General features: G+C 45.2%; 1 protein-coding gene across 10 annotated transcripts in view; it reads right to left on the bottom strand.

Moving 5' to 3' along the window:
• The window catches only part of SIL1 (SIL1 nucleotide exchange factor), a 239,619-nt gene that overhangs the window by 151,033 nt on the left and 68,205 nt on the right, over positions 1 to 20,381 (bottom strand). For 5 of the 10 annotated variants that reach the window (XM_004744853.3, XM_045075449.1, XM_045075444.1 and 2 more), the window contains 2 exons: positions 8,798 to 8,890; positions 2,087 to 2,222 (listed from right to left, as the gene is read on the bottom strand). In XM_004744853.3, the coding sequence (XP_004744910.1) occupies positions 2,087 to 2,222; positions 8,798 to 8,872 (211 nt within the window). In that variant the 5' untranslated portion in view covers positions 8,873 to 8,890. Of the gene's footprint in view, positions 1 to 2,086; positions 2,223 to 8,797; positions 8,891 to 12,343; positions 12,465 to 15,141; positions 15,297 to 20,381 lie in introns of all 10 variants that reach the window. The other 5 variants (XM_045075450.1, XM_045075451.1, XM_045075446.1 and 2 more) reach the window with 3 other exon arrangements.

Raw genomic sequence — 20,381 nt, 5'->3', positions numbered from 1 at the left:
ATCTCTGGCTACCAGTATAGTGCCTGGCACAAAGCAGAATCTCACAAATGCCCAAGGAGCAGAGACTTCACCATATTTGGCTATGACTGGCTTTCCGTACACTTCATCTCAAAAGGCCGAGAAGCGATGACCGGCTTTCTGTAGTAACAATTACACAGGCGCAAAGTCCTAGGTCTCAGGGGTCTTCCACCCCAAGACAAATATCTGAATTTCCTGCCCAGAACCCATAGGACCCGCCAGCAAACAGCTTTCCTCTGCTTGCTTGTGAACAGCTGATGCTGAATCCACACTCAAATGCTTGCTGAGCCTCCGTAAGGTGAGACAGATCCCAAAATAAACCAGAAGACAGAGAGAGACAGGAAAATCACTTCCAGGAACAAGCGGCTCACAGTGAGGATGCTGACAGTAATAACAGAGGCGGGTCGATTTCAGGAGGGTGACCTGCAGCTGCTCCAGGGCTGAAAGGCTGGGGCCTAATTCCCACCTGGCCTGGTGGGAAGGCCCATGAAGTCATAGATAGGTCCCGTGGTGTTATAGACCACAGCATGCAGCCTGGAAAGCTACCTTCCTATGAGCCCAGACCATGTATCCCAGGGTGCCCTCCCTGGAGGCCTGAGGACAACAGAGCTGAGGTTCTTCCTTGAGACAAAAACTAGCCATTTTCTGAAAAGTCCCCAAAAGATATTCCATCATCCTCCTTGTGCCACATCCCTGACTTTCAGGCAGAAAAAGCTGTGCTAACACTTTCTGCTCCCTCATCAAAATCTCTAGGGGGGTGGGCACTTTAGGGGCATAGAAGTCTCTCCACCTCACCATAAGTGTCCTTCCCCATCAAAGACCAGAGAGGACAGGAAGCCTATACACTCATGCACCCTTACTAGCATCCAATTTCACAATCAAGTTCAAAGGATAGCACAAATGGAGAATTTACCAATTAAAATCAGAACTGAATGTACTGAGTGATATCCTGATGTCAAGAATCCTCACAACAGGGAGGGCAGGACATGTCCCCAGTGATAGGGGTTTTCCTCCCCCTGGCTCCCACTTCACTTCCTTGGTGCTTCATCACTCTTCAGTGGCATCAGCGACCTGTATGCAAGCCCAGCAGGGGCACTATCGCTACCAGAAAGTTGGCTGGCACAGTGTATGCTGCCCCTGCCGGCACAGAAGCAATGGGGACAGTGAGGACACAGAGATGAATACTGGTTCAGAGCAGACCAAACCACAGTGGCAGCTGCCAGGGCTGGCCATCCACCTTGCCACAGCACACAGTGCTAAGAGCCCACTCTGGAGAACAGAACCAAGTGTCCCCATAGTAGGGCTATAGTCAGTAAGGTTGGAACGAGAAGGACAGTGCGAAGGAAAGTGGTTCGAGGCTCCGTAGTCAGTGACCTAGGACACATCAGCTGAATGACAAAGGTCAATGAGCCTCAGTGTTTTCACAGGAAAACCCAGGCAATAACAGTTCCTACAGTTGTGAAGTTTGAATGAAATTATGCACACTCAGCACCTAACACAGTACCTGAATATGGTGAACTCTCCACAAATGCTCATTACTTTCTAAGCTATGGGCCCAGGTTCATAAAAGGGCTAGAAAGTTGTTCTTTCTGAGGATGCCCCATTTAGAAACCAGGCCAGGATCAGCCCCTGTTCCTTGGCACAGGTTCTTTTAGCAACAGAACACTCCTGCCCTGCACCGGTGCTTAGTACTCTCCCGTGAACAATATTTCAGCTGCACTGAGCCGAGCAGCAGAGCCTAAAATAGCATTTGCAGAGTGAGGCACATGTCACTGCCTCTCCTGTGTTTCAGAAGCACAAGGAAAGAAAGTTTTCAATCACTTGCTCAGAATGCTCGGCCACCCACCACCTGCCTTCCTTTCATGGCAATAACATGCCACAATCTCTGCTCTGTTGGAAAACGGAGGTCCCTAAGCCCCACAGCAGCAGTCGCCACTTGGAAGGACCACACTGTTCCCCTCCAGTGGGCCACAGAGTGACTGCTCTTCCAAACAGCCCTGTGGGGATGAAGGACATATGCACTTAGAATTCAGAGTGTGTTTCACAGGAAGAGGGCTGGGCTTGGTACCTGGCCGAAGGGCCTGCCACTCATGGGTCGGGTAAAACACCTCAAGGACCTCGGAGTCCAGCTCCTCTTCTGCTGTGGTTTCCTTTCTGTCTGCTTCTTTGGTCCTGCTCTTCTCTGGGCTGGTGAGCGCAAACTCCTTCAGAGAAAGGAAAACACAGGGCATGACCCACCATAGCAAAGTACCAGGTAAACAAAGAACATGGCCTGGGTGGTATACCTTTCTCCTCCGTCCTCCTCTCCTCCCCAGCCTTGTCTGGACCCTTCACAAGGTTAGCCTCATAACAAGAATGAGTGAGGTGATACAGTTACATCAACACAGCAGGTGTTATGTGTATATGAGTAGGGAAAAACTCCACAAAGTTCATTACTATCACTTTTCAAATTTTATTTTATTTACTTATTTGACAGAGAATGTGCACAAGCAGGGAGGAGAAGGAGAAATGGGGCTTGATCCCAGGACCCTGGGGTCATGACCTGAGCCAAAAGCAGATGCTTAATCAAATGAGTCACCCAGGTGCCCCAGTTCATTACTATCTCAAGGGGGTTAAGGGAACAACCTAGGGAGAGGGGTCAGCAGAAGACGACAGTAAAAGCTTTTTGCTTTTTATTTGCCCTGTTACTATACTGTGTGACATTTGAAACTCTCACCTAATTGCTCTTACAAATAAAAAAGATGTATTTAAAAGAAGAAATGTTGGGGCGCCTGGGTGGCTCAGTGGGTTAAAGCCTCTGCCTTCAGCTCAGGTCATGATCTCAGGGTCCTGGGATCGAGCCCCGCAACAGGCTCTCTGCTCAGTGGGAAGCCTGCTTCCTCCTCTCTCTGCCTGCCTCTCTGCCTACTTGTGATCTGTCAAATAAATAAATAAAATCTTTAAAAATAAATAAATAAGTAAAAAATAAAAGAAGAAATGCACACATGAATGGGAGAATAAGAGCTCAAATGGCCACCCCAGACAGAAAAAACCTGCCAGCTGAGGCCCAACTGATACCAACAGGGCCCAGCAGGGCCTGGCAATTCTCCGGGGTGCCTACAGGGCATAAATGACCCTTTGGGACATAACAACCCAGGGTGAAAGGACTGCAAGTGGGAAGCTGGGAGTCCAGCTGAGGTGAAGGAGGAAGAAGCCAGGCTGAAAACTAATTCCTAAAACCTGTTTCCTTCCACCCCATGGAGAGCATGGAGGATTAATGAGATGATGTCTGTGGAGCACTTTGAGCTCAGGAAACAGAGATGCAAGATAAATACCAAGTATTATTCATTTTGCTTCTTCCAGGCCGTGCATTCTTCCTGTCCCATTTTTAAACCTTTCTTGCATAAAAGCAGTAGGGCCTCAGGAAACTGGAACCCAAGGGTTCCAGAGCTCTGGATAGCAAGGAGAAACCCCCACTAGCACACTGGGAGGTTATTTCACACTTCGCACCTCCAGAGCCTTCCTGTAATAATAGTGAGCATATTTTGTGAATTCCTATGATCCCAAACCTGAGCTAGGACCTTTACACACATCTCATTTTGGTTTCCCAACAAGCCTAACCTTGAATGGGAGGTAGCAATGCATTTCTTCCAAGCAGCACCCCAGCTTCAGATAGGTATCCCCACCTACCCAGCACCTACCCAGAGTCTGACCTTTCAGTAACTGTCAAAGGGCAAGGTGTTTAGTTAATGGTAATGATAATGGAAAGCCCCTCCAAAGACTTTTACATTTTAACAAGAAAAATAGCCATGGAATTCAGATGGCAGGACTTCAGATCTTGTTCAGGACCTATTAGGAAGAGATCTTGGACAAGAAGAAGCCCTCAAATCATGTCACATGTAAAGAGAGGCAAAGACTACAGCACAGTGGTTAAGAACTCAAGCTCCATATCATATACACAGAAGTTCGAATCCTAGTTTCTTGTGATTCCCAGAAATGTACTCAATTTTCTAAACCTGTTTTCACATTTCTAAAGCAAAAGTAATAGCGACGTCTAGCTCATACATGAGACAAGGCACCAACTTGTAAACCACTAGCTCTGGGTACGGGGTAGCCATTAGTCTTACCACTTGTAAAGACAACCATAGACTACAGGTTGGATGAGTCTGTGCTGTGACTACACAATGACATGACTCAGGTCAAGTTTGGATTGTGGACACCTGAGTTGCCTGGCCCATCAAACCTCTCGTATCCCTTCAACATGGAGTTGCACAGATCTGAGCTCAAAAGAAAACTAGGAGCAAAAGAGCAGCCATGCTTGTGAGACTAAAATAAAGACAGAATGGCAGGAGACACTGGCCAAAAGCCAGATTTCCTAAGAGCAGGCTTTGTGTCTGTCTCTTTCACCACGGTACCCCCATGCCCAGCACAGTTCTTAACTTACCATCATCCAAGAACAAAGGAATAAAGGAACAACCCTCTCCCACAGGCAGGTACATGTTCTGGATGCCTTGGAGTGAGGCAAGTCCAAAGTAGCCACACCTGCTAGAACCCAGGGAGTAGCCCCACGTTCTAGAACAAAGACTACCTTCTCCACAAAGTACCCGAAGCCTATAATCCAGGGCCCATCCATGCTGGTCAGCCTCTGCCAAAAGCACCATACACTAGACCATGGGCCTAGGGGAATGTTAATAAAATGTACTCCCAAAGTGTGAGGGTCAAATGCCTTAAGGGGCCAAGGAGGGCCGGGTGTCCAACAATGGGGAGTGCTTGTGCTGTGAAAACTGGAGTCCTCCTGCCTTGACTAAGAACACAGCTGCTACTCAGCTGGTCCACCACTGCCATGAAAAAGAGAAAAACAGAAAAACAGATTTTTATCTTAACTCTTCTTATTTTAGAACACTAAGAGGACCAAACTAAACATCTCTAAGCTATAAACTGCAGTTCTTGCTTTAGTCTATTAGCCAGGTAACTCCTGGCAGGTGTGGCTGTAAACAAGCAACCAAACTCTCATCTCTGGGAGAAGCAGAAAGAGGCAACAGGAATGGTGATGATGAAACATGGCATCAAACTCTAGGCTGGTCCGTGTTCATTCTCTTGACTAGAGGCTGAGAAAGCTTCTTTTTCTAGATTCCTTTTAAGGTTAATAAAGTAAATTCAGGAAGGAGACTGATGAACCACTAAGCCACATGCCCCAAGCCCTAAAGGAGCTAAAAATCCCACCACTGCTCCAAATGTTTTTTGAGCTTCCTCTTAGTGTCACCTCTGAACCAGATTTTAAGACACACACACACACACACACACACACACACAAAAAAAACCTGCCATTATTTTACAGTACAAATCCATCTTTAGTGCGGGTGATACAAATTGGAGCTCCTCTGATCAGCTCACCCTATTCACCAAATCTAACTCTGAGTGACTTTGGACTGTTTGCCCAAATCACATCTGAAAAACACTGAGGACGTCAGTCAGTTCAAAAAGGGCATTCCACGGGGCGCCTGGGTGGCTCAGTGGGTTAAGCCGCTGCCTTCGGCTCAGGTCATGATCTCAGGGTCCTGGGATCGAGTCCCGCATCGGGCTCTCTGCTCAGCAGGGGGCCTGCTTCCCTCTCTCTCTCTCTCTACCTGCCTCTCCATCTACTTGTGATTTCTCTCTGTCAAATAAATAAATAAAATCTTTAAAAAAAAAAAAAAAGGCATTCCAGAAAAGGTTTTGAGAAAAAGCAGATCACAGGGATGAGGCTGCCATGGTAACAGCAGCTACCATCCGTAGCTCCAGGCTATAAAGTGCCTTCCATGCCGCACAACTCATCCAAGTTTCATCTGTGAAGCACACACTTTCATTCCCATTTTACAGATGAGGACAGGTATGGGGCCTGTGCAAAAATCACACTGCTGAAAAAAGCAGAGCAGAGATTTAAGTTAGGCCTGCCTTGCTCCAAAGCCCATGCAGGAATTTTGACTCCCTTCAGTGTTTCTGTTCTTAGTCATGTGTCCTAAAGGCTGTGCCCTAAATGCTGAGGGAATTGGCGAGAAGGGCAGTGAAATCACCGTTGCATATCTACCAGCACATCCCCGGCCTCCCAAGGGAAAGCGAAGACTTCCATGGACCAAGTGAAAAACCACAGTCCCCAAGAAAGGACAAGCAAGACTAGCTTCTCTGTGCTCAGGAAGTGTCCTCAACAGGAGAAAAAGACCAAGAGGTGACAGAAGTCAGCCAGCCCTTGGTTAACTCTCAAGTAAACCCCATGTCTGGTGCCCTCCCAGTTGGCTTCTTGGGTCTCTGTTCCACGCTGAAACCTCAGCACTCTCTTTTCCCCGCTACCATCACTCCAAATACCAATTTCTTCTCAACTGACTGGCAAGACATTCCAGCTAAGGTGTTAGCTGACAACAGCTTACCATGTCTCACTTCCTTGCACTTATATCTGAATAAGAGATTCTTAAAGACCAAAGCCTTCATGATCCAGGAGAATGAATGAATCTCTAATGGTAAGTTGACAGACGCTGTGACAGAGACAGACTGCCAGGGCAACATTCTTGGACAAGACCCCTATCTGCCAGAGCTCTACATTAAGTCAAAAAAGCAGCCACATGCTTACTAAAAATAATAGCTGACATTTATTGACCATACTCTGCCAATCCCAATGCTAGGTGCTCTGTATATGTAATCACATATCATCTACACTGAAATCTTAACAGAGGTATCAAGCCTATTTTCTGGATGAGGAAACAAAGCTCAGAAATGGCCCAACTGCCAACATAGGTGGTAAAACGGAACTTCCCAAGGGTCTCTGCTCCTTCCACTGGTTCCACTACCTTCCACATCACTCACTACCTTCTTGAAGTCCAGGATACCACACAACCACACTACTTCAGCATCCACACTGCTCCTAAGCTGTGGCATCCCAGAGAGGTAGGATGATAGAAGCCAGGAGAAGTGGTTGGTTCCACACCATACCCTGATACACACAAACAACCCTTCCTGGGTGGCCATTAACCTGCACAAATGCCCTTGGGGAGAACAATTCCAGGCACCAGGAGCTCTTGCCTGGACTCCGGGCTCTGAAGAAAGCATCATAACCACCCCCTCCTCCTCCACCACCCATTTTCACTGTTGTGATGGCTGGCTGCAGAATTTGGATTTTAAATGCCAACAGGGCAGCAATTTTTATGATATGAGAGAAAAGATGCTTCAACTCCTACTTGTGCTTAGCACATGATGAAAGATTATGACAAATGGATACAGCTTAGGAACAGACATAAGGATAAAAGTAGCTTCTGTTGATGAAAGTCAGTATTAACATTTTTCTGAGACTAGACTCAATAGAGCTAATATAAATGGGCCAGAATAATTATGGCTCTGAAAGCTCATCTATTTGGTTGGACTATTATCCAAAAGGGACTTACTAACACAGTCCTTAAGCAAATCCATCAGCACGTTTTTGTTAATTGTGCATCTGCTAAAGCTCACGAGGGGGACCACTGGATCCTCATGAGTGGCAGGTTGGGGTGGGGGGTTGGGGGGAAGTGGGACACAGCCTGGATCCCTTGAGACACTTGTGTGCTTTTCTGGCCAAGGCTATGACAAGGACAGCCCCTAACTCATGCTGTGACCAGTGCCACCCTCAGGGGCCAAAGGGATCTCATCCTCATTATCCTTGAGGAAAAGGCAAAAAAAAAAAAAAAGGCAGCAGTAAGATCTTAGGTAACATTAAAAGCTCAAAAGAATTCGTGACTCCTAACTGCACTATCTCTTCTGCTCCACGAAGTAGGGAGAAAGGCAGAGAGAAAACAAATGACTTTAGAGAGAAGGTGGAAGCTTGCCATGAGCCAGAGGTGAAACTCAGCTGAGCTGGATTGTTATTAAATTCATCACAATTGTCATTTGCACTTCAAGGCCCTCCTGCTCCAAAGCCTGCAGCACTTACCCAACATTTAGTAGGAGCCCCTGGGGTTGGGGAAGGTGGCCAGGGGAGGGCAAAACTGTCAGAAAGCTGACAGACAAGGCTTCTCAGGGGAGAGGAAAGAGGGGGCACTGGGAGCTGTCAAGGGCAGCCTGTTCCTAGGGCCAGCCAGCGAAACAGGGCCAGAAGCCCTGGCATGCTGCAGCCAGGCCAAGTTCAGAGGCTTCTCAGTCACTCTACTCCTGCCTGTAGCAGTGACAGAAACCCTGAGCAGTCAGGTCTAGGTTAATGAAGCGAGGCCTAGAAAGAACAGGGAGAAAAGTACAGAAGGATAGAGAAAGAGAAACAGAGACAGACAGAGAAAGTACAAGGAAGACAGGAGTAGAAGAAGAAGCAGAGTCTTACTTGGTGCTCACCACACAAGCAACCAGCTCTCTTGGGGAAAATCCTGACCTTCCCAATTCTGCCACAAACTGGTTGAATGATCCTAGCCAAGTTATTTAATGTCTCTGAGCCTTGGGATCCTTCTCAAAATGAAGGATCTACTTCATAGTTGTCTACTTCATAGGGTTGTTAAGGGGGTTAAGTGAGAATACACATAAAGAACTTAATAAACTGCTTGATGCATGATAAACTCATCATCATTACCGATATTATTATTGTATCACCATCATCATCATATTTTCTCCAAAGGAAACTATGCTATGAGCTTTAATAGAGGCCAGAGGAGTAAGGTCAGGGATTGAGGGGAGAAGTACACATACTCCTTGACCCAATGCTGCCCACATTCTTACAAGAAAAATAAGCTCACTCTACTCCCACAGAAGCCTTTGTGGCATGGAGGTTTTCCTGGACCTTATAGGATTCTTCTGTTTATGCTAAGATATTTACCGGGTTCTGATGACTGAGGCAGAAGGTGAAACAGGAAGCCATCAGCAGCCCAAGCAGCATTCCCAGAAGAGCCATCCTGGAAGGGGGCAGGCCCTGGGGAATATAAAAAAAAAAAACAGAAGGTCAACAGGAAGCTGGTGCCTGGTCCCCCAGTAATGTGATTCCCAAGATGTCACTTGTTCAAAGGATAACATACATTTTCTGCATAGAGTTATCAAAGGTCTTCTACCACAGGATAAGATCTAAAGGAAGCCTCCATCTCCCATAACGAGTTCAGCCACTCATGGGCAGACATGCCTTAGTTGGAAGCATAGAGCCAAGCAGGACTCTTACAGGAGATACAAAGGTATGGTTCCTTCCTTCCTCATTATCAACTTATTGTCAGGTTGTAGAGGGTAGTAGTGGCTATGACAGTGAGAGAAAGAAACTAACCGATTTATTTGTGTGTGAACACACCTGGGCCCAAATTCTCCTAAGCCTTCATAATCATTCACTTCTAAACCATGCTCACTGTTATACCTGAAGAAAGATGCCATCAGTATCCCATCAACCAGCAATTCAATATTCCCAAGCCACAAAGCCTTACACATCGCTTTTCAAATGGCCAATTTGGGGAGGCCAAGGGAAGGCCTGAAGCCCACGCTCTAGTAGCTATGAAAATTAAAACAAAAGGATAAAAGGGTATCTCATATTCATGATTAGAGACTTAATATTGTTAAGATAAAAATACTACCCAAAGCAATATGCAGATTCAATGCAATCTCTATCAAAATACCAAAGTGGTGGACTCTCAAGGGACCCAGAACAACCAAAAAGGTCTTGGGAAAAAAAAGAACAAATTTGGAAGACACATATTTCCTGATTTCAAAACTTACTACAAAGCTACAGTTATCACAACAGTATGGTACAGCCAATAAGGACAGAACATAAAGACCAATGGAATAGAACTGAGGACCCAGAAATAATCATGTATGGTCAACTTATTTTCAATAAGGGTGCCAATACCACTCCATGGGGAAAAAAGAGTCTCTTCAACAAACAGTTCTGAGACAAGTAAATAGCCACAGACAAAAGATGGGATGGATTCTTCCCTTACACCGCATACAAAACTTAACTCACAATGGATCAAAGACTAAATTTAAGAGAGCTTAACTTTTAGAAGAAAACATATAGAAAATCTTCATAACCTTAGATTTGGCAGTAATTTCTTGAAAAGGACACCCAAACCAAAGGTGATTTAAAAAATAGTAAATTGAACACCAGCAATATTTAAAAACTTTTATGCCTCAAAAGACATTATCAAGACTCCCTGATATGAGGAAGTTGAGAGGCAGAGTGGGGTGGGGGGGCTTGAGGGGTAGGGAAGGAAAAAATGAAACAAGATGGGATTGGGAGGGAGACAAACCATAAGAGACTCTTAATCTCATAAAACAAACTGAGGGTTGGGGAGGATGTAGGGAGACGGGGTTGAGTAATGGACACTGGGGAAGGTATGTGCTATGGTGAGTGCTATGAAGTGTGTAAGCTGGGTGATTCGCAGACCTGTACCCCTGGGGCTAATAATACATTATATGTTAATAACAAATTGGGGCGCCTGGGTGGCTCAGTGGGTTAAAGCCTCTGCCTTCGGCTCAGGTCATGATCCCAGGGTCCTGGGATCGAGCCCCGCATCGGGCTGTCTGCTCCGCGGAGAGCCTGCTTCCTCCTCTCTCTCTTTCTACCGGCCTCTCTGCCTACTTGTGATCTCTGTCTGTCAAATAAATAAATAAAGTCTTTAAAAAAATAATAATAATAACAAATTAAAAAATTTTTAAAAATACAAATAAATAAATGATATAAAATGTATAAACATTATCAAGAGAGTAAAAAGACAGCCAAGAAAAGGGGAGAAAATACTTGCAAATCATCTGATAGGGTTTACTAACCAGAATATATCAACAATTCCTACAATTCAACAACAACAACAAAAACAACCAAGCAACCGAAATTAAAAATAGCCAAAAGATTTAAAAAGACATTTCTCTAAAGAAGATATACAAATGCCAATAGAGACATGAAAATATTTTCAACATTATTAATCATTAAGGAAATGCAAACCAAAACCATATATTTACTAATTCACATCCACTATGGTGGCTGTATTTTTTTTTTTTAAGATTTTATTTATTTGACACAGAGAGAGATCACAAGCAGGCAGAGAGGCAGGCAGAGAGAGAGAGGGGGAAGCAAGCTCTCCACTGAGCAGAGAGCCTGATATGGGGCTCGATCCCAGGACCCTGAGATCATGACCTGAGCTGAAGGCAGAGGCCCAACCCATTGAGCCACCCAGGTGCCCTGTATTTTTTTCTAAAAAGGGAAAATAACCTATATTAACAAGGATGCAGACAAACTGGAACCCTTATACACTGCTGGTGGGAATGTAAAATGCTGTGGGACAAAGTTTGGTGGTCCCTCAAAAAGTTAAACACAGAATTACCTTATGATCCAGTAATTCCACCCCGAGGTATTTATTACACCCAACAGATCTGAAAACAGTGACTCGGATACTTCTAAGCGAATGTTCATAGCAGCATTATTCACAATAGCCCAAAGGTGGAAACAACCCCAATATCCATCAACAGATGGAGTTTTTAAAATATTGTATATACACACTTATGGAATATTATTCGGTCATAAGAAGAATGAAATTCTGATACATGCCTCAACATGAATCAAACTTGAAAAAAATTATATGCCAAGTGAAGTAAGTTAGACACAAAAGAAATTGTTATGAATCTACTTAAAATGAATTCTCTTCAACACGCAAATTCAGAGAGACAGAAAGTAGATTACGGGTTACCAGGGGAGTTACTGCTTAATGGGTTTCTCAGTGAAACAATTTTGGTCAGTATACTAGAGTGGCAGTCAAGAGAACTTAATCCAAATTGCTGAATCACTATATATACTATATACCCAAAGCTAATATTACTGTACATTCTCTAACTGGAATTTAAATAAAACATGGAAAAAAATGAAGAGAAACCCATGTACTTAAAAAAAAAAATTGGCACATGATCTAGGAAAGAAGGGCAAAAAGAAAAAAATAAAACAAGCTAAGATTTTTTAAGAAGCCTTAGAAAAAGTCAGAACATGTCAGCATTAGTCCAGACCCTTACAAAAGATTTGCATGTTGGTCACTCAGCCCTAATACACCTTATTAGGCTGTTTACTCAACAGAGGCTTAACTGTGTTCATTATAGGGGAACATCTCTGAAGAGTATGTTTTTCTCCTTCTCTCCTTGCTATTCCTGCCATACTCTACATTCCACCTCAGGAAATTGGTCCTATAACAGGATTGCAGTGGGACCCAAAGCCCTGTCTGAACCCATTCTCAGCAGTTATTACCCCTTGCTCAGCCCACACCTTCTCAGCCACCGACGGAAACTTTCCTTAAGGACATCTGGAGCCGTAAAGGAAAACAGCCCTGCTGGACTGGCACTGTGCTAAAAAAGCATAGCCAAATGGAAAAGCAAAGGCTTGGGCACTAAAAATAGCTGCTACACTCACCCAGCAGCAAAAGCCTGTGCTTTCTGCCAGCTTCTCCCCTCTTTTTTCGTCAACAAAATGGAACGGCGGAGTGCCACATGAGCTTTCCCCAGCAACCTGGTTCCCTGGGGCACCAATCACACTGAAAGACAGGGAGTGAGTTCACAACACAGCATTAGGTTCTGGACAGGTACCTGACCGTGTCTGGGTTGGGGGAGATCTCGGGGTGGGGGGCAGCCTGGGTGAGGATGAACAAGCAGCAGAGGCTTCCACATCAGGACTGAAAAGGCTGGAAAGGCCCAGGGAGAAGGGTCCTGGGAACACACAATGTTCCCTAGAGATTCCGCTATGCCCCATACCTTTCTTAATCCACAGGCTTGCCTGTGGGGAAAAGGAGAATAAAAAACGGGAATGGGGTGCATTACTGGGAAATATGCCATAAGAGAAAACAAAGACTATCCCCAAAGCCACAGATCTCCCTCCCTGCATGAAGAGTAGTGTTCATCTGTACATGAATGGACACACACACAGTTAAACACTCCCTTCTCACAGCCAGGGATAAATACTGGAATTGATGTTGGGGGAAAAGATGAAGAGGAAGAGATAAATGAGAATGAATTAGTCAAGGGCAAAGAAGACAAATGAGCAGCAGGAAGAAATACAGAAGAGACTGAGGCAAAAGAGGTTGGGGGCAGCTGATACACACACTGCAGCTTCCCTACCTCCTGGAGTCGGGGGAGGGGGCGTGGGGGGGCAGCAAGAGAAAGGGCAGCTCCCACAGGGCTCCCAGCCGCCTCCGTCTCCTGCACACATACTAACGCCCTCAGATGCATTTTATGCCAATACTAAGGATGAGCAATTGATTTGCAAATAGATCTTTCATCTCCCCCCGCCAATAATTCCACAAGGACTGCACACCTGACCTATTTATTGCCTCCATATATTTCTCCATGAAACACAGGGAGAGAGAGAACATGTTGCAGGGAGGAGGTGCCAGGAGACAGAGCTAGGAGAAGTGAGGCTAGGAGAAAGGAATGAGACAGCTTCCCAGGCTTTGCAGGGATACCCTAAGAGCAAGTGCAACACAGAGGCATGGGGTATGGTGTCCTGCATCCTGCTGAGGCCTGGCCTATAGCCATGTCAACCTGGGCTTGGGCCTTATTCAAGTAGCAGCAGGTAGAGAACATGGAGGCACAGTTTTCTCTGGGCTTTATGCTCAGAGTGCAGAGGGGTGGGGGGTGGGTGGAAAGAAGGAAAGAGGAAGTGGCACACAGCTATGTTTTACCAGGACAGCTCACAACATGACCAGGGACTTAGGCAGCCACAGCAGCAGCAAGAGAACACCTCAGTACACTGATGTAAGTAAAGCCAAAGTCATGGCGCCCCTTTGAGGTATAGTAGGCACACCGGGCCTGCAGTTAGTGCCCTTTCCAAACCTTCCCAAAACCCACTAACCCTATATTTCCCTGATCACCTATCCCTGCACATACTGTAAAACAAATCTTCCCATCATCCTTGGCTCTCACTGGAGCACAGAGGAACATCTTTACATTTATGATCTTCTGATTTAAACCACCACCACTCGATCTGGGAAAGGAAACACATTTCAATGTTCTACCAATAACTCTTTCCTTAGGTATCCTTGGGCTTTGGGATAAAAAAGATAATTAGGACTTGAAATGCCCATTTTTTTCCCTATCAAAACTGGCCATCTGTAGGCTGCAACTCTACTTTAATAGAGGTTGGATGCTCTCAGCAATCTGTATTTTCAGCTGACTGTACTGTACAGCTTACGGAAGCAGATGCTTGGGGCACGGCTGGGAGGAGGCCTTTGGACTCACCAGCCCTTGCCTCTCTTGGTGCCTCATGTCCTTTATTCCATTCAGACAGAACTGGGGGAAAGGACTAGGCACTGGATAAAAAGAAAATAAAAATTTTATTAGCACCATGCTCTAACCAACTGAGCTAACCGGCCACCTAAAGAAAATAAAAGTTTAAAAAAACCAACCATTATCCCACAACTTTTATCTTCTCCAAAAGCAAGAAAACAAAAGAATGTGATGAGGATGGCAAAGAGCCAACAGAGGAAGGTGAAGTGCGACTGCTGGATCTCTGAAAGCGTCTTACATGGCTGGTTGGCCCCATGGACAGTGGCTGCTCTCATCTCAGGGCTAGAGCACAAGAATAGGAAAAGGTCAAAAATGTCCTGGGCAGGGCCACCTGGGTGGCTCAGTGGATTAAGCCGCTGCCTTCGGCTCAGGTCATGATCTCAGGGTCCTGGGATTGAGCCCCGCATCGGGCTCTCTGCTCAGCAGGGAGCCTGCTTCCCCCTTTGTCTCTGCCTGCCTCGCTGCCTACTTGTGATCTCTCTCTCTGTCAAATAAAATCTTAAAAAAAAAAAAAAAAAAAAATGTTCCGGGCAGACAGAACCACCTCAGCAAGCTACCTGGGAGAACTCTGAACCCCATCTCAGAAAAGCTCATAGTCTTAACCTACAGTGTATATCCATGTATTTGTTTCCCCAAATCTAGAAGAGAAAGGACTAGAATTCCCACTTCCATCTTAAAAGAAGGAACCTGAAGGAAAGAGAGAAAAACACTGGATAGAAAGTATAATACCTGAATTTAAAGGCAAAATGGCCTAAGGCCAGTTCTTAGCTCTGTCAATTCCTAGCTGTGTGATCTTGAACACAACTATACTACACCTCAGTTTCTTAATCTCTAAAATGGGCATAATAAGAGCTCCCATTTCAAAGTGTGTTATAGAGGATTAAATAAATATATGGAAAGTGCTTAATAAAGCATCTGGTACCTACTTACCATTAGAGTAGGGATGATGACTAGCTCTTGGACCTACACATCAGGGCCAGGCCAGGCGCCCTGGAACCACTCTCCAGAACTCTGCCTTCTGCAGGACCTACAGCTGACCCTATATCTCAAACTTCAGGACCAAAGCCTTTTTTGGGTATCTACTCCTAGAAGGTGAAAGAAACAGATGTTATAGGACAACCCCCCCCTCCTCCCCACCACCCTCTGAAAATGGAGAGATGAAAGCCAGTTTTCTGAGTCCCTAAGCAGACCCATAGCACTCAGTACTCTTCCCAGCATACAAGTGTCCAGAGAGCCAGGCCACCTTCACATAGAACTGCTGGCTGCAGGAACAGCTGTGAAAAACCTTCTGCTTTCCAGACTGAAGGTTAGAGGATGAGCTCTTCCTACAGACACACGTTTATTACTATTTATGGGCTGCACAAACTCATACACACACACACACACACGCGCACACACACATACACACACAGTCACTCACCTCTACACAAACAGAAACTTGCTGCCTAATTTGAGCAAATATGAAGCTGAGGAAACAAAGCAAAAAGGACACTGAAAGGACAGCCCTGACAAGAGAAAACAATGTGCAAAACCTTAGGAAAAGAAATGGGTTTTTAAAGAAAAATTTAAAGGACAGGAGAAGTAAGTCTGGAACAGTCAAGCAAACAGTCTCTTTCCCCCTAAGACATAAACTAAATAGAAAGTCAGGAGGTAAACAGCAATTAAATCCAAAGAGCCTTTGGACAGCAAAAGAAAAGTGGCTTCCAATCCAGGGCCAGCCCAGGTAACTGGCTGGGAGGCTGGACAGGGAATATCCTTAACCACCAACCCTTTGCGTAAATGGGGAAAATATCTGTCCCCAATATTGAAGTCATGCCTTGGGTCTCAAAAGACCCAAGGTACCCAAGGAAAAAAGTGATTGGAGGAGGCTATTGGAGGAAGGAGGTTCACAAGAGACCTAATAAGCTTCTGCCTCAACAGAATGCTACAAAGCCAAAATCCATTCATGCAGCCTTCAAAAAAGAACCCAGGAGAGCCCTTTCCAGTAGAAATGTAAGGACAGGTACTGGCCCCACCAGAGAGTACATGGAACCAAGAAGGACTCCAGAAGCCCAGCAGGAACTAGAGCAACATGGAATAGGATGAAATAGAAAGAAAGCATTCCTGACCCCATCTCAATACTCTGTACTCCAAAAGCTGAGGAACATGACCAATCCCATTCCTATTCCAGTAGGGGAGAAAACAGATCTTCAAGAGGGTAGCTAAGCATATTAGCAAAAGACTACAATCTCACAGACAAAAGACTGTGACATCAGCTGAAAGAAATCAAGTGACAAACAAAAAAGAGAGCAGACCCAAAAGGGACAAAGCAAAGAGAAGCCGAGCCTAACCCTCTCCAGACCTATGCTACTCAACCAGAGCCTTCAATAAATCTGAATGCTAGAAGGGAATTTAAGATTCAATCTTCATTAGATCTGCTGAAGACCTAGAAGACATAGCAGGCACTCACTACATGAAGAATAACCAGGGGACACATGGGTGGCTCAGTTGGTTAAGTGTCTGCCTTCTGCTCAGGTCATGATCCCAGGATCTTGGGATCCAGTCCCACATCAGGCTCTTTGCTCTTCATGAAGCCTGCTTCTCCCTCTGCCTGCCATTCCCCCTCCTTGTGTGCATGCTCTCCCTCTCTGACAAAAACAGTCTTTTAAAAAAAAAAGGATAACCAGGGTTCAATGCCTTTAGGCCTGAAGCTTGTCAGTAGATCCAGGAAAGCTCTGCTCTGGCAACTTCACACCTACCAAAGACAAAGAGGTACAGAAGGCCAGGACAGGGTCAGAACTTCATGCCACAACCACAGAGATAATAAGCAAAGCAACAAGAATAGAGTCCCTGTCTTAGAGAGAAACCCAGAGGGATAGGAACAATGAGCAAGAATAATCTTCACATGATGGCTGGAGTTTAAGAAGAAAGCAAAGCAAGCAACGTTATCAAACAAGGAACAAAAACAATAGTGCAGAATCAAACAGATCAACAGAGGAAAGAACCCTGAGAAATTCAAGTTATAGGCAACAATGTCAAGAGATCAGAATGAGGATATAAAAGACCACTGGATTTGGCAATGAGGCAGCCAGAGGACCCTGCAAAAGAGGGCACACGTGAGAAGAAACAGAGGCACATAAGTAGAATCCTCTGAAAGCTCGAGTGAGTACACTTAAGTTTGGAGATTTGGGGCCACTTCTGTAAATCCAATTTTTTCAATATTATCACTCAAGTCTTAATGATAACAGAGAAAAAATCGACTCCAATGGTCAGATCCTACAGATGGATCCTCTAATGCCATAGAAAGGTTCTTACAGTGGTATAGAACTACCTTCTCTAACACACAAATTCTCAGGATAATGACAGGGACAGTCACACCGGCAAAAGAAGGGGGCAGGGAAGCAAACCATCAAGAACAAACTCCCATTAGACACAACTCCACCTTCTCTTAGCTCTCGGCCATGCCTCAGACTGCTCAGAAGCTTTAGTCCTGGTATTTTGTAATATGGGATGGAGAGAAATACCTCAATGACACCAAATCCCCTAGGATTCAAACGCACTATCTGGGCCGCCCACAGGGAAATAAATTCTGTCTCAGAGTAATCAGTCAGTGTTTATAAAGCACTTGCTATGTTCCAAGCAAAGTTCTAAGCTCATTCACTCTTAACAACTCTCTGATAGGGTTCTAATATGTTTCTCAGTCTGCCCATGAAGGGACTAAAATTCAGAAAGGTTAAATAATTTGCCCAAGATCATGAAGCCAGAGAGTAGTAAGGAATCAAAGCCAGTTGGCCCAGAACCCATCCTCTTTCCACAGGCCACACTGCCTTTCCAGTGGCCTATGAATCAGCCACAGAAATTGGACTCATATTACTTATTCTACAACCGTGTGAATACAAAGGCACACATTTTGTGTTAGGAGAAAAAATTTTAAATGAGCTTACTGGGGCCCTCTTGTGGAAAGACCCACCTCTACCATGTCCAAGCTTCTCTCTCTCTCTCTCTCTCTCTCTCTCTCTCTCTCTCACACACACACACACACACACACACAGTATGTTTTGATTGGTGAATGCCCTTGGCACAGAGCAGCCAACATATGAGGCACAGACATTCAAGAGGAAGAACATCCTTAACTCATGTTGCAACCAGATCACTGGCACTCTGTGTGGTTTGACCTCTTAAACTCCCATTATGTAGGGTTCCCAACACAGAACAGGAAGGACAAATATTGTTGCTCTCCAACCCCACACACTCCCTTCATGTATACCCGACTGTCTGCCAAGAACTCGGCTCAAGAACTTGGAAATGAGATGGCTCATTTCCATCTACTCTGTGATCATGACATCCCCATTCTGCATGTAGGGAACACTGAGGACAGGATCACTTCTTCACGGCAGAATAAAATGGAGCCCAAAAAGGTGACCGTCATTTGCCTAAGCACACCAGTAAGTGACCAGGTGAGTTAGAGAAATATCCCAGACCAGCTAATTATACTTCCCCTAGGCCCTAGATGACAAACTCCCAGCAAAGAGTGGGCAAGAAGACCTACTCCTTATACTTGCTTCCCTAACCCTGCTTGAGGTCCTAAGAGTGATGGGCCTGTGTCTGATAAAAGCAAGGGGTACTAGAAGCTCTACTCTACCCCATCTCCACTCTGATGTAATGAAAAGAATGTGGGCTCTGGATTCTGACTCAGGTATCTTGGACTTGTCGCAGGACTTTGAACTAGCTGCTTAACCTCTCCAGGTTTCAACTCCATCTACTAAAGAACTGGATAGTAACCACTTTACTTTGTAGAATGGCTGTCAGTATTAAGTGAGATGTTATGAAGAAGCATAGAGTACAGTGCCTGACACTAAGTAAGGGCTCAAGAAGCTTGTAGCTCTCATTAACAACTATTCTGAGAGAAAATTCCAAGCCAAGGATAGGATAAACAAAAGCAGTGAGAGCTTCATTCTCTTACAGAATTGTCTTGTGTTCTAACAGCCAAGTCTCTCCTTGGAATTCAGTTTCCCTGAGCCATCTGGACTACACTCTAGGTGGCTACATAGGCACTTCCATGGAAATCTCAGCATTGCTGGCTGGATCTGCATCAGTGTCCACTAAAGAAATGACTGAGAATGGCCATTTCAGGGGCTCCTGGGTGGCTCAGGTGGTTAAATGACTGCCTTCAGCTCAGGTCACAATACCAGGGTCCTGGGACTGAGCCCCACATCAAGCAGGGAGCCTCCTTTTCCCTCTTCCTCTGCCTACTGCTCCCCTTTGCTTGTGCTGTCAAATAAATAAAATCTTTAAAAAAAAAAAAAAAAGGTCACTTCCTGGTGACTCAGTTCTGTCTCCAAACTCCAATACCTCTAAGGGGACAATAGAGAAGACAGGAACAGGCGGGCCAAATTCAGCAGACCTAGACTATTTGGACCCTACATAGGGTCAGCTGGCATCCAGAGAGTAAGGCGCCAGGTCCTCCTTCTTCCCTCTCCTTTAAAATAATAAATGGAGGGGCGCCTGGGTGGCTCAGTGGGTTAAAGCCTCTGCCTTTGGCTCAGGTCATGATCCCAAAGTCCTGGGATCGAGCCCCACATCGGGCTGTCTGCTCGGCAGAGAGCCTGCTTCCTCCTCTCTCTCTGCCTGCCTCTCTGCCTACTTGTGATCTCTGTCTGTCAAATAAATAAACAAAATCTTTAAAAAATAATAATAATAATAAATGGATCTCCTGATAGTAAGCACAATGGGTTTTCTCTATAGCCTGCTCTCAAAGAAAACCAGGGACTTTCACGCACTCATCCATATACAACCTGAGGCAGAATTGGAGTTCATCTTTCCTTTCCCTGCTGCCTCCAAGCTTCCAGAGAAGGTCAAGTCCTCTTCGTGAAATGATAAGGGGAAGGAAGGTTCAACTCCCTGTCCATAACTCTAACAGGACCATCTGCAAATCCATAAGTACACCAACCCTTATTCTATGCTAGCTATTCTGGCACTTTGGATTATAGGCATTCAGCACTCCACTCTAGAAACAGGTACCTCACAAAGATATTTTACCATTATCCTCAGTCTCCAGAAAACACTGAGCAACATATCACAGAACCGGACATACCATAGAACAGAACAACATACTACAGGAACAGAACACTGAGCACCATACTACAGAACCACCACTGTCCTCAGGGAGTTGGTACCCCATGCACCATTAG

Source organism: Mustela putorius, unplaced genomic scaffold (assembly GCF_011764305.1).
Source record: "Mustela putorius furo isolate JIRA1106 unplaced genomic scaffold, ASM1176430v1.1 tig00000145_pilon_pilon_pilon, whole genome shotgun sequence".
Classification (NCBI taxonomy): Eukaryota; Metazoa; Chordata; class Mammalia; order Carnivora; family Mustelidae; genus Mustela; species Mustela putorius.
The sequence above is the reverse complement of the archived record's forward strand: the minus strand, read 5'-3'. Positions and strand labels throughout refer to the sequence as shown.